The 14216-nt window shown below is 40.5% G+C and overlaps 1 protein-coding gene across 1 annotated transcript; it reads left to right on the forward strand.

The window, feature by feature from the left end:
* Positions 1–357: 357 nt before the first annotated feature.
* Positions 358–2277, forward strand: LOC119653116. The gene is made up of 3 exons (XM_038057641.1): positions 358–421; positions 1817–1914; positions 1975–2277. Exons 2-3 carry the CDS (start codon positions 1829–1831, stop codon positions 2252–2254), a joined length of 366 nt encoding a protein of 121 aa, XP_037913569.1. The 5' UTR covers positions 358–421; positions 1817–1828; the 3' UTR covers positions 2255–2277.
* The last annotated feature ends 11939 nt before the right edge of the window (positions 2278–14216 follow it).

Below are 14216 nucleotides of genomic sequence, written 5' to 3' on the forward strand. Positions count from 1 at the left end.
TCTGAATACCTTCTCTCTTCTGTTTAAAGATGATGATTATCTCAGGCCGCACCCTCCCTTTATTCCTTTTCTACTTTTCTAGTCGGGGCTGCTTATTTTCTTTTTTTTCAATTAGAAGCTTTCTTTAAAAGCTCTATCTGCAGCAATTGGGTTGTTTTCACAATTCCGGTAATAGATTTGATGCACGCGTTCAATGTAAGTTTGGGTATCGCATAGCCAGTTTCAAACGACAGCTGCAAGCAGTTCCTTGTTCACCATGAAGTCTATGCAGTCATGGTTCGACAGTTAACATCTCAATGTTACTACCTACATGGATGTGTGTTTAAATGTTCCATCAATAGAAAGAACTATCAGCCTCAAAACTACTATACATCCGATTGGGGAAAAGCTCCCAGCCAGTCAGCTCTTTCTCCCAGACCAGGTATGTAACGTCAGCTTCTTATTATTTGTTCACTTCTGTACTCCCTGCTAACAATAGTAAAATTACCGAAAAAGTACCGTTATATTAACATCATTAAGATTAATTATTAAATCAATAGATTTCAACAGTTTTAAAGGCGACTTAAAAAGTGTGTTTTTTTTTCAAGTTGTGGTAAAATCGTGTAATTGACGGTATGTGCAGAAGAACTTATATTCAAGCAGCCAAAAAATCAGCGATTCTTTTTCTCATTCGTGGTAAACGGCACAACAACCGAGAAATTGCCTAAATGGAAGGGATACGTGTGGGTTCAGCTTCTACATATGCTAAAAAATATCCATGAAAGAAAGAACGGCCAGCCAAGTCTACAATCGAATTGTAAGGTCAAATCGTAGAGAATTGTCCGGATTGTGGTTGGAAAATTTGCTGGAGAACCGCAAGGCAACTTTTAAAAAAGTCGAAACAAATTCGGAGACTAGTGGGTGGGGTCTTTTTGTCCATTCGAACATTGAAGCATCGATGTGCTGAAACTGTCCTACAATTATATAGTCCTACAAAATGGCTGAGATGATGAAAAAGACCCTTTTAAATTTCACAAAGCAGTAAAAAATATTCACTGCAGCTGACTGGGAAAAGGTAGAACTTGAATGAAAAGTAATTTCAAAGTATTTGCTATAATAAAAAGTAGCTGCGGCTAATTTCGGTTTTTTAACTCTTGCTTAGTGATGAATCCACTTTGAAAGTATTGAAAGACCAGTTTCTTTCAATGATGGTTTGGTGAGTGGTAGTGACCCTTGCATCAATCCCAGTATCAATCCACAAAGGAAACTGCAGAGTCGGAGAAGAATACCTTCTACCAGGCAGTTGAGCAGACCCTCGAAGTCTGTCCCAAGTATGATATCAAAGTCATACTTGGAGATTTTAGAAGTCAAATACGGACGGAGCCCGTATTCAGGCGATACGTCGGCTCCCATTGCTTAAGCGTAGTACTAAGTTTTTCGCACGAAAAAATATTTTCGAACGAAATTTTTTCGCTGTGGAAAATTGACAGTGGAGATTTGTGACAGTGAGAGTGGAGATTTTCAATTTTAAAGAAAATAGCAGTGTTCCACAAAATACAAAAAATGTTTATCGATTCAGACTCTGATTCTGATTTGGAAGATGCTATTTTGTTATATAGTGCAGTGCTTGCCGAATCTATCAAAAAACGAAAAAAGAAAAGGCAAAATAAAAGCATTTATTTGAAAAGCGACAAAAAAGTGGCAGGTTTGCAAGAGATGTGAGTTGTATTCTGCAAATTCGTTCAATTAGTATTTTTTAATTTGTCAGTTTCAGGATTTAATTAAAGATCCAATAAGATTCTGTGAAAATTTTCACATGGACGTGATAACTTTTCAGCGGATCCTATCGATGGTGACACCTTATTTGAAGCCCAAGAAAATGACTCGGCCAGCAGATGGAATATCTCCGAATCAAAAGTTTGCGGCAGTGTTAGAGTAATATATATGTAGTTTCTTCTTATTTACATAGTTCGAAAACAACTATTGTATTTTAAGGTACTACGCTTGCGGAAGTCTGCAAAGGCACATCGCTTCTGTGTATAGGATAAGTAAGCAACATTTTGGTAAAATAATTGATGAGGTTTCGATTGGCCTCATATCAGCATTAAATGAATACATTTCACCATATGATGACAACGTCATGATTAATGCTGCAAATGACTTCAACTACCAATGGAATTTTCCAAATTGTGTTGGATCAATTGATGGAAAACATATTGCCATTAAATGTCCTCCCAAAGCTGGTAGTATGTTTTTCAATTACAAGGTAAAGTGATATAAATTATAGATTATCAAAAACTGTATTTATAATTTTATTCGTAGGGTTACCATGCCAGGCAGCCAATGCCGTACTTTTCCGATGCCCTGCTTCGGACAAATCCCACACAGCACTATTTTCTTTTAAAATTTTAATAAATTTTTTCTTTTCATCTACACTCAACTTTTTCATTTTAAATTCTATAAATTAGGTCCGTCCACTTACAATAGCCAAACACAATAGAATTTTATAGACTGTTGGTCAGTCAATTTATCATCTGCCTATCTGTCATATTTTCGCGCGAAAATAATGTGTAGGTGCATTGTTTTCGCACGGAAATTTGACAACTGTGTGTAGATTTCTGTGGATAATTGTGTCTTAGCTAATTTGGCCGAAATTTTTTCGTGCGAAAAACTTAGTACCACGGTGCGAAATTATTTCACAAATGCGAAATTTTTGACAGTTTTTATATGAGATTTCACGCGAAAAAGCGAACTTAGTACTATGCTTTACATAGGGAGACCAATGATAACGGACTGCGGATTACTCAGTTAGCAATATCGCACGAAATGGTTGTTGGAAGTACCTGGTTTGCGCGGAAAGCGGTTCACAAACATACGTGGGCCTCTCCACTTTCTTGGACCAATTTCAACCAAATTGACCACGTGTTCATTGAACGCGGCCACTTCTCAGCCTTGATGAATGCCAGAACATATAAGGGGGCCAATATAGACTCGGACCACTATGTCATTGGCATAGTGCTCCGAGCTACAATCCCCTCTGACAATCAGGTGAGAGTGAATACTGAAGCCATTCACAACACCTATAAGGACGAAATGGATGCGCAATACCCGCATCATCAACAAATGATCTTCACAACCGCCTGACGAACATTGATACGGCCACAAAAATACTTGGCTCCAGTCGCAAGAGAGGTCGGAACCGCTGGCTGACGATGAATGTAAGCTAGCAACGAAACGGAAGAATGCTGTATACCGAATAATGTTGCATTCTAAAAGAACGCGGGTACACGCAGAGACTTATTACGAACTAAGGCGAGCAGAGAAGCGACTGCAAAGACGGAAGAAGGAAGTCTTGGAGAACCAACTCGAAAAGTACCGGAAGCAACCGCGCGAGGCACGTAAGTTTTACCAACAAATCAGCAGGATGAAGCCTTATGCACCTCGATGTTCATCCTGCCGAGACAAAGAGGGAAGTTTGATTTCCGACAGAATTGAATATCCCTAATATTGGAGCGATGGGTTGAGTATTTTGATGAAGTGCTCAACAACCAAAATATCGGCGAGTTGGAGGTCCCGCCAACTGAAGACGACGGATAAATACTACCACTACCAAGCATAGAAGAAACTGACCGTGCAATCCACCAACTCAAAAACCATAAGTCGTAAGGAGCCGATGGAATTACAGCCGAATTGGTTAAATATGGAGGCGACCAACCACACCAAGTGATTCATCAATTAATGCTCAGGGTGTGGGACAGCGAATCAATGCCTGACGACTGCCAACAAGGCATTATCTCGCCCATATTTAACACGTCGGAATACCGGAAGCTCCCGGGTTTCGTGTTCATCTTATGTAAGAAACTTCTACGCACATTTCTCTATCCATATATAGCTACAAATCCAACATATTCTTTCACCATTCATTCATTATTTTCCAAACTACAAAATATACGTACATATTACAGCCATAGATATTATCGTGGCCCTAAAAAGACATTTCCGAATACTGTACATTCATATGCACGTATATAAATTGATCGTACCCATATTTCCGATTTACTTCGTGCACAAAAGCATACATATGTACATATATAGTACGTATCTTAAATATGGCCGGTTTATTGTAAAAATATTGTATATCTATCTGAATTAGACACAACCCGCAAACTTCATTAGCACGTATATATAATATACTTATATACACACATGTCTGGTTGGAGTAATTGATATTCATATACAAATGATTAAGAAACTAAAACAAAGTCATTCTTTCCGACCCCATTGATAAGAACTCATTTCATTATGAATTGATATGTGATGATGCCGTCATACAGATTTTAGAGTGCACGAAATTCACAAAAAATGGCAAAGTTTCACCTCCTCTAATTTTGTTAATAATAGATTTTCTTCAAACTTGACCAAGTTGTGCATTATGTTATTCCTTAAGCCCCTGCTAAATTTTGTATTTCTAGAATGGACATAAGGGGGGGCAGGTAAATTTCTAAAATGTGGAAATATACTATCATTAACTTTATTTGTGCAGATATCAAGACCGGATGTATTTTGGGGCCTAGATTTCGTAGTGATGCACTACTGTGATTTTTTCATACTTTTCCGTTGGATAGGTTCTAAGAACGAGACCTGTGACACTTTTTGGTGGTCATATTTTGCGCCCTCACTCCCGTATGTTTCACCCGATATCAAATATGGAGCCCTTTAATTTGATACCTGACCACATTTTATGAAATGAAATTGTAAACCCTCCATTCACATGAATGGGGAGCCCCCCTTTAAATTTAACACAAAATGATGCTACTTTCTGCATGTAAAGGGAACAACAGATCACATGCTTCTACCAATTTTCATGACAATCGGTCCAGCCGTTTCCGAATAAACCGGATGTGACAGACAGACAGACAGACGGACAGACAGAAATCGATCATAAGGTTTTGTTTCACACATCACGTTGCTGAGTACCATCTAAAAGATACGCTCAGAACATCATTGGTCCATACCAAAGAGGCTTCACTCCAGGCAAATCAGCAACAAATCAGATTTTCCCCGTGCAGCAAGTGATGAAAGAACTGTTAGAATATGGACACCAGTTGCACCATCTTTTCATCGACTTTAAAGCTACCTATGACAGCATAGCCAGGGTAAAACTGTACACGGGCGGTTTTCGATATCGATATTCCAACAAAATTGATAAGACTGATTAGGCTGACCCTGACCATTGTGCGAGACCAGATATAAACAGCAGGATCACTCACGAGACCATTTAACATTAACAGCGGTCTACGACAAGGGGATGCCCTATCATGCGTCCTCTTCAACCTGGCACTGGAGAAAGAAATTCGCGATGCAGAGGTAAATGCGAAAGGCACCATCCTCTTTAAGTCCACCCAACGACTGGCCTATGCTGACGATATTGACATTATAGGAAGAACAACCGGAGATGTACAGTCTACCTTTATCCAGATCGCGCAGGCGGCGCGAGATCTCGGATTGCACATAAATGATGGCAAGACGAAGTACATGGTGGCAACGTCAGCGCCAAAAACCAAAGAACCAACAACATCGAATCGCACTGGTCAAACGAAAACAATAAAGATAGGAGACTACAACTTTGAGACCGTTCAAAATTTCTCCTATCTAGGGTCAAAAATCACAACCAATAACAGCTATGACGATGAAATCCGCGTATGGTTGTTCGCTGTCAACAGAGTTCGTTTCAGCTTACAAAAACTGTTTCGCGTGAAACGTCTCACCATAGGGTCAAAGCTCTTACTATACAAGACAATGATCTTGCCAGTCCTCATGTATTCCTCGGAAATCTGGTTTCATAGCGAGAAAAATTGCAATCTCTTGGCCATGTTCGAGGGAAGAATCCTACGAAGAATTTTTGGGCCCCTAATCTATGAGCGATACCATGACCGTCAGGTTGTGGATAAAATCCGGCTCAATAGGATAGGGTGGGCGGGTCACTTAATCCGTATGGATGAGGATTTATGGTAGAAAAAGAAGACGAGGCAGATCCTGCCTAAGATGGAGCGATGGAGTAAGTCAGGACGCCAGACAGCTTTTCGGGATATCGAATTTTTGGAACTCGGCGCAAAACGGAAATGTCTGGAGTTCCTTATTAAGGCAGGCCTAGACCGGATTCCGGTTGTTGCAACGTAGATGGTGATGATGATTTCGGATTCCAGGGGTTTAATCCGGCAGTCGTTTGCGGGGAAGTATAGATTATATCATATATTATAATATTCGCTTCTTTGGTCCCCTCATTCCACCATTCCATTTCCATCAATATATATAGTGTTTTTGCTTTCATGATTAGTTGGCAGTGGAAAGTCCTTTCTCGTCCTCCAGCATATAGACCAATCCTAATTTGTTCACCAAATTTATGGAAATCGCCTTCTTTCACAGGCTATTGCCTTCTGTTATGCGTTTTATTCCTCATGAAATTATGGTGCAGTTTCATTACAATCATACTTGCAAGAGCGCAGGTGATAACTCCGCAACAGTAGGATAAGCAGGGACATCCATAACTGTAATCAGAATTCGAGATTTGCAGTTTGACAACAGTCAGGGTCAAAGCCCACATTGGGCGCCAAAAATAAATTTTCCGTTTTTCGTGAAAACTAGTATTAACGAAATCATAAATCCGAGTTCTGTATTCAAAGATAAACTCAGATAGGGGAAATGGAATTTCGGTCGATTTTTATATGGAATTTAATGCTACTGTGCCGTTTCCTTACATTTTACGATATACTATGTTACGTGTTAATGAGGATTTTAGCCCTCCAACTGGGTACCAAAGATACATAGAAACGACAATAATAATTTTTTCCTAAGTGGATTAGACAAACCAGCAGCACCCGCGCAGCCTTCCACCAATTTGTAATGCTTACCAGACAACCTAAAAACTGCATGGGTGAGTTAAGCAAGTGCAACAACCGTTTTGACTTTGAAACGCCTCCAACGCTGTTAGCATTCGACAAACTCTTGGGCACATCTCAGGGATATGAGAAATTGCATTCGAAATCACCGTGTCATTTGCTCCTAAATACCTCGTTAGATTTTATTCATGAATTAATTCAAGCAGGGGTGCTCCAGCCCACATAGGACAACGTATGTAAATCCACTACATTCGCAACTGCCACGACCAAGTGTTCATTCAAAATGAATTTGAATATTTTTTCGGGAAACTCAAATAAAATTTTATGATGGTGTTGCGCAAATACACAAATGTGTAGAGTTTTTCCACCGGAATAGACTGTGTAAGTTTCTATAACGAGAAGTGGATCAGGTGGGTGAAATTTATTTATTTCCAATGTTTAGGCATGGATCGAATTTTATAGAGGTGACGAAATCAAAAAGATTTAGACGTGATTTAGCTCGGATTAATGACCAAATTTCGGTTTATTCGAGAAAACAAACGCCTTAGCAAACGAAAGATATTTCCATTCATAGCTCCCAGGGTTATTCCGTACTTTCACCAAGAATGCGGAGAACTCTACCCGAGAAAAGAACATTCCGGTGATATAGAAACTCTGATGAATCCAGCCTTCTTGATTGTAACTTTCAGATCCACCTCCCGCTCATATATTTTCTCCAAGATTACCGAAAACATCCAGTCCTACTAATTACCATTTCAAAGTCCAACTTAATTTTAGAAATTTTAATTTGAATGCCAATCGTCGAATCCCCCTCCATATTTTTTTATGTAGCAACATAAATTTGAAGGGAATCGCTTTATTTTTAGCATTTCCGCGTTTATCTACATCACATAAAGATATCGTCAAAGGCGACAAACTTCTCATGAGATTCTTCAATTGAAGTGACGAAAAATTAATAACTTTGGGGTGCATTTTGGTGGCATGTTAATTAAATGAAACGCAAACAGCGAGTACGTGTCAAGAATAAGGTTTTGTGGGGTTTGAGGGCAGTATTGCGCGGGCTGAACTCGGGGAAATAACTTTTGTTAATTCCCTCGGGGAGTAATAATCTGTTGAGGCAAATTCCATAATAAATGGAAGTCGTACACATAATTCAAGAATATTCGGTTAACATCTGTTAGTTGTTATTATATTCTGTGTCTTTTGTATTCTGTGTTGCAACTTTGTCTAAACTTTTAAAATTTGAGACCATCCCCCTGACTGCAAATGATGGTCCTCGCTCCCTTTGTTGGTTCTTAGTGTATGCACGCCAGTAAAATCTTCCGATGCTTACTTATAGGTTGTTCGTCCACTGTCATTTAGGGATATGTGCTAAATACGCAGCAAGGATGCCACTAGACAATGTCCTTAATTGTAGCTTAAGAAAGGTTGAAATAATTAAGAAAATCTACTAGTGGGAGCACCATGATATCCTTTATTGGCCAGTAATAAAGTCGGGAAACCAGAAGCTACACGCTTCAGGTATAAAAGGTTTTCTGTTTCCCTATGTAAGGAATGATGACATGACATATTATTTAGAAATAATTCGATTGAAAGCACTGTATTGATAATGATCATTCATCATCAACGGCGCAACAACCGGTATCCGGTCTAGGCCTGCCTTAATAAGGAACTCCAGACATCCCGGTTTTGCGCCGAGGTCCATCAATTCGATATCCCTAAAAGCTGTCTGGCGTCCTGGCCCACGCCATCGCTCCGTCTTAGCCAGGGTCTGCCCCGTCTCCTTTTTCTACCGTAGATATTGCCCTTATAGACTTTCCGGGCTGGATCATCCTCATCTATACGGATTAAGTGACCCGCCCACCGTAACCTGTTGAGCTGGATTTTATCCACAACCTGACGGTCATGGTATCGCTCATAGATTTCGTCGTTATGTAAGCTACAGAATCGTCCATCCTCATGTAGGGGGTCAAAAATTCTTCGGAGGATTCTTCTCTCGAACGCAGCCAAGATTTGTAAAGAACTTAACCTACAACAGATACAAACAAGTCGGGAAACAGGAAGCTAGACGCTTCAGGTATGAACGGTTTTGTGTATTTCTTTTATAAAACCATTTAAGTGTGCATTTGTCCCATTAGAACCCCCATCCACTTTCGAGTGATAATGCCATTCAAAGTCTTAAATTTGCACAGAAACAGCAATTTTGACCTGTTATAACTTTGTCATTAATAGTGCGATTTTTACCAAGATACCGGCAAGATCATGATTCTAGGATGAACTTAAAGGGGTTATGCAGCCAATTACTAAAAATTTTAGTAACATACTATTATAAACTTTATTTGAACAGATGTCGATTCGAAGAGTATTTCGGAGCCTAAGCACCATATAGTGGCAACCTCCAAATTTTTTTTTTGCGATTGCGGTTTGGTAGTTTCTGAGAATGGGTCCGTTAAAGAAATGATCACTTTCGACCCCCCGTACTCCCCAGTTTGACAGCTAAAGTCAAAACTAGGTTCGGCTTCGGAAAGTACTAACCAAGGCCTTACATTTGATACCCGACATGACTATATTTGGTGGAAAAAAAATTTACACACCTTTGTGTGTATGCTCCCCCCCCCCTAAAATTCGATGTAGAAGGGTGTAACTTACTGTGAGCGTTCATAGTTTCCACCTTTCCAACAAATTTGGTGTCAATCGCTACAGCCGTCTCCGAGAAAAATGCGAGTGACAGACAGACAGACAGACGGATAGACAGTGAACCGATTTTAATAAGGTTTTGTTCTACAAAAAACCTTAAAAAGAGCTGGGGCGAAGTAGTTTCTTCAGGAATGAAGAAATTTTAATATTTCACAGGAATGTCAATAATTCTCGTTAATTATGACGTCAGCATCATATTTGCATGATATGATATGTTTGAACTGCTATGACTTTGGTATTCTTAATATGAACTTAAGGAGGGGTTGTCACTCAATTTCTAAAAGTTGGTACTGTAGTATTAGTGAGTTTATTTGAGCAGATATCGAAATGGCACATATTTTGAGGCCTAGATTTCATCTAAGCACACCACCCTGATTTTTTTCCGTCTCACTTTAAGTGTATATATTTTGACCCCTTACTCGCTCACTTTACAATTCACGTTTAAGTTAATATCAGTTTCGAAAAGTACCAATCGAGGCCTGATACTCCACACGTCTATATCCGGTGAAAAATATGTTTATATCCCCTCTTTGCATGTATTGGAAACCCCCTTTAAACTCCACCTATATTTATGTCACCCGCGTGGGATTTCATAGTTTTGTTCGAATCGGTTTAGCCGCTTAGGAGAAAACCCCGTGTGGCAGACAGACAGACAGTAAATCGCTTTTAATAAGGTTTTGTTTTACACAAAACGTCAAAAAGGGCTTTGGTTTTGTTTTACACAAAGGGCTAAGGTTTTGTTTTACACAAAACGTCAAAAAGGGCTAGGGAGAATTAGATTCTTCATGAATGGATTTTTTTATATTTCACTCGAAACTCAATTATTCTCGCTAATTGTGACGTCAACATTTTATTTGCATCGCGTTGGCTCGGCTTGGCTTTGTGAAATTGATAAGTTTCAATTACTATGACTTTGATTATAATAACCGGATTTCCATGAAACTTGTTTCTGTCCTCTATGCTGTTGTAAAATTTGGTGCTCCTGGAATGAACTTAAGGGGGGTTTTCCAGGCAACTTCAAAAAGGTGGTATTATACTATTAGTAACTTTATTTTAATAGTTATCGAAATGGGACATATTTTAAGGCCTAGATTTCGGATAAGGGCAGCTCACTGATTTTTTAAGATTTTTGCGTTGGGTAGTTTCCGAAAATGAGTCCTCCCTCACTTTAAGTGTGTACATTTTGCATTTTCAATCGTGCATTTTGAAACTTACGTCCAAACTGATACACACACATGAAACAGTTTCGGAAAACACTAATCGAGACCTCTCATTTGATACCCCTATTGAATACGTTGGTTGAAAAAAAATTTTACGTCGCCCTTTTGCATGTATGTTTTACACAAAACCTAAAAAAGAGGATGATCTTCGCTTCAGGTATTAAAAGTCATAATGTATGTGAATTCATCTGTTTACCGTTGTTAACTGTGATGCCCAGTGTGAGAAACACCAGTTTCTGTTACGATTCCGTCGTTCAGGTGAAGCTGAAGATCAGACCAACTTAAAATCCATAGCATTGTCCACTAAAACTCTTATAAAGATAGCGGACTCGCATTATTTAACTAGCATTGAACGCTCAGTTGGGCATCGGGCATTCGGGACACACGTCTGCACTTGTCGTCCCACGTCCGATCCTCCTGTGACTACTATAAAATTCGTCGATTTTAGCACCAATTCTCCTGAATTTGTATATGAACTCCTTCGAGATAATTTTTGTTCAATTGATATAATATTTCTACTCCGCCTTCCAACTCCTCATCCCATATAAGTGGTCCTTCCAAAGCCAGCACTTCGGAAAAGTTTTGATGACATGTACATTGTCCGCAACGATACAAATCATCCCACTACCGACGATGTGGCCCAAATATGGTTATGTCAGCGCGTCTCACACATGTAGCAGCGTCAATAACGAGCAGCAAGTGCTAGTCAAGGCGCATTGTAGAACCTCAATGGCATGATCACGAACTGATAAAGTGGTCGTCGTTGAACTGTGAAGGCAGTTTCATCCTCCTCATTCATTCAAACTAGCCTGAACGCATTCTTCAGATTCAGATGTAATAAATTTAGTCTCCTGGAGACAACTGAAAATCCCCTCAATGAGAGGTAAAGGATAAGCGCCCATGACATATAAAAATGCCCCAGGTTTCACCACAAAGGTGACCGGGGAGGACCAGGCGCTTTGTGATTCCTCGATGACCTTCAGAGCCAGTATTCAATCAACCTCTTCGTGGAAGTACTTCTGGATGGCGCAAGAAAACGAAAACTCATGATTATATTATCATAATCAACGCCCCGCCCCGCCTTCTTTTTCCACCGTGAATATTGCCCCCCTAGACTTTCTGGGCTGGATCATCCTCACTCAGGAATCAAGAGCAGAGTCGACTCGTTTTCGAAGCGTCGAAAGTCAAGAGGCTTCTTCTGAAGCATATCTGTTAACTGTGCAATCAATGAGGTATTTTTCACAAATCGCTGATACCACCCCCACATTCCCAGGAACCGCCGTAACTGTTTGACAATTTTCGGATGCGGAAAATCTTTGGCATGTACTTTGTCGAGGTCGGTGCAAATCGTCCCATTACCGATGGTATGCCACAAGTATCGAACCTTTTTCATGAAAAATTTGCTCTTCCGGATATTTAATATCAAGTCAGCGTGCCCCAAATAGAGAGCAGCTTTACTTAAGAACAGCTTGTGCTGGTTGAAGGTCACTGTGATCAGTGGCAAGTCATCCAAGTACATATGCGAAAACTTGATGCCGCAAGTAAGCAGGGATAACATTGTCCATCAGTCTCCACCTGATTTAACCCTGAGTGGTTGCCCGGGAACTGTGAAAGCAGTTGTATCCTTGCATGCCTCATTCAGTCAAATTTGCCAGAACGCATTCTTCAGATCCAGATTTGTAATGAATCTAGCCTTGTGGAGACGACTGAAAATCCCCTCGGTGAGAGGTCAGGGATATGCATCCATCACGATAACACTGTTCACCATACGTTCATCAAAGTTTCACCACAACGGTGACGGGTGCTTTCCGATTCCTCGACGTTTCTGCTTAAACGGTTTATTATCCCCGGTGAGGTGTGTCGTTAGACTTGTGCGTCGTAAGCCCTTCGACTCAAAATACTGAAAACTGCCAATGACTGGTGTTAACTGACGTTCTCACAATTGTCTACTGAACAAACTGGAGGTGCAAATACGTCCTGTGGGAACCCGAACTTCTGATCCCGACATCGGTTCCGTCCAATCATGAAATTTGATGTCAGCCGACACTCCGCTGCTGCTGAGTGGCTAGTCCTGAGATAAATGCGTAATCTCTCCCATTTTTAAAGACCACCGTTAATGATTTTCCGAACGAAATCCAAAGGCAAATAATTTACTGTGACTCCTGTGTTAACCAAGACTTTCACCCAAGTCTGTGAGGTCTACCTAAGGGCGGATATCATGACTGGGCCGACTTAGGGGAATCACTGAGTAGTAGAGTCGACGATTGCGTATTTGCTGCCTATCATGACCTAGGCGAAACGGGAGTTCTGTTTTTTTTAAACTCAGCAATACCAGACTGAACTTAAAACACACTACGGTAAAATTCAAAAATTTTCCTATATGGTTCCCATTTACCCCTTGGTGAGGTATACCGCGTAAATCTCTTTTATGCGTTTCCATTCACGGTTCTCCCAGCACTGCTCGTGATGCCCGTTAAGGGAGCCACTCGTCGGCTATCTTGGGAGAGTGGGTGCCACTGTATGATGTAGTCTGTAATGGAAATGTCCCCCTTTCTTAATATGTGACCTATCCACTACCATTTCCGCCTTCCGATCACATCGCCCACAGTTGACAGGGCTGTGCGCCATCAACTTCTTTATTTGAAACTGAAACTTTCGAGTAATTTTGGGGATCACATTCCATGTGTTCCTCCCATATAGCAGCACAGAAAAAACATTAGCACAGAAAATTTAAAACTTGAGGTTGGTGTTCAACTGCACATCCAGATTTTTGACAAGATAGCAAAATCGGATTTAGCGCTGTGAATGCGTCGGGCAACATCGAGTTCAATGCCATCATTGACAGAAACCACCCTTCCTAGGTATACAATTTGATCGACGACTGTTGTTTTGTTGAGTGGTGAGGGAGCAAACAGTTGTCATCAGCTTAGTCTAGGCCATAGTCTATTGAACTCCTCTATGTCCTCCGGACAAGACAACATGAAGAATCACGCAGAAAACAAGAAGAAATACACTCAATGTTCACACTCTCGGAAGCTTTCTCGAAATCGATAAAGGGAAGGTGAACCAAAGATCTAAACTCCACATACTGTTCCAAAATTATGCGTAAGGTGTTGATGTGGTCAATGCAGGAAGATCCAGAGCGGAAACAGATGTCCTGTGATGTGCCCCAGAATTATTTTAGCTATTATGTTTTAGCTATTATGTGTCCGAATAGCTTAGTGGTTAGAGCACTGGGTTATAATACGGAAGGCCGCGGTTCAAATCTCGCTGGTGGCAGTGGGATTTGTATCGTGACTTGACGTCGGATACCAGTCGACTCAGCTGCGAATGAGTACCTGAGTCAAATCAGGGTAATAATCTCGGGCGAGCGCAATGCTGACCACATTGCCTCCTAGTGTACCGTTACGGTCTTGAATGA

Source organism: Hermetia illucens, chromosome 3, assembly GCF_905115235.1.
Source record: "Hermetia illucens chromosome 3, iHerIll2.2.curated.20191125, whole genome shotgun sequence".
NCBI lineage: Eukaryota > Metazoa > Arthropoda > Insecta > Diptera > Stratiomyidae > Hermetia > Hermetia illucens.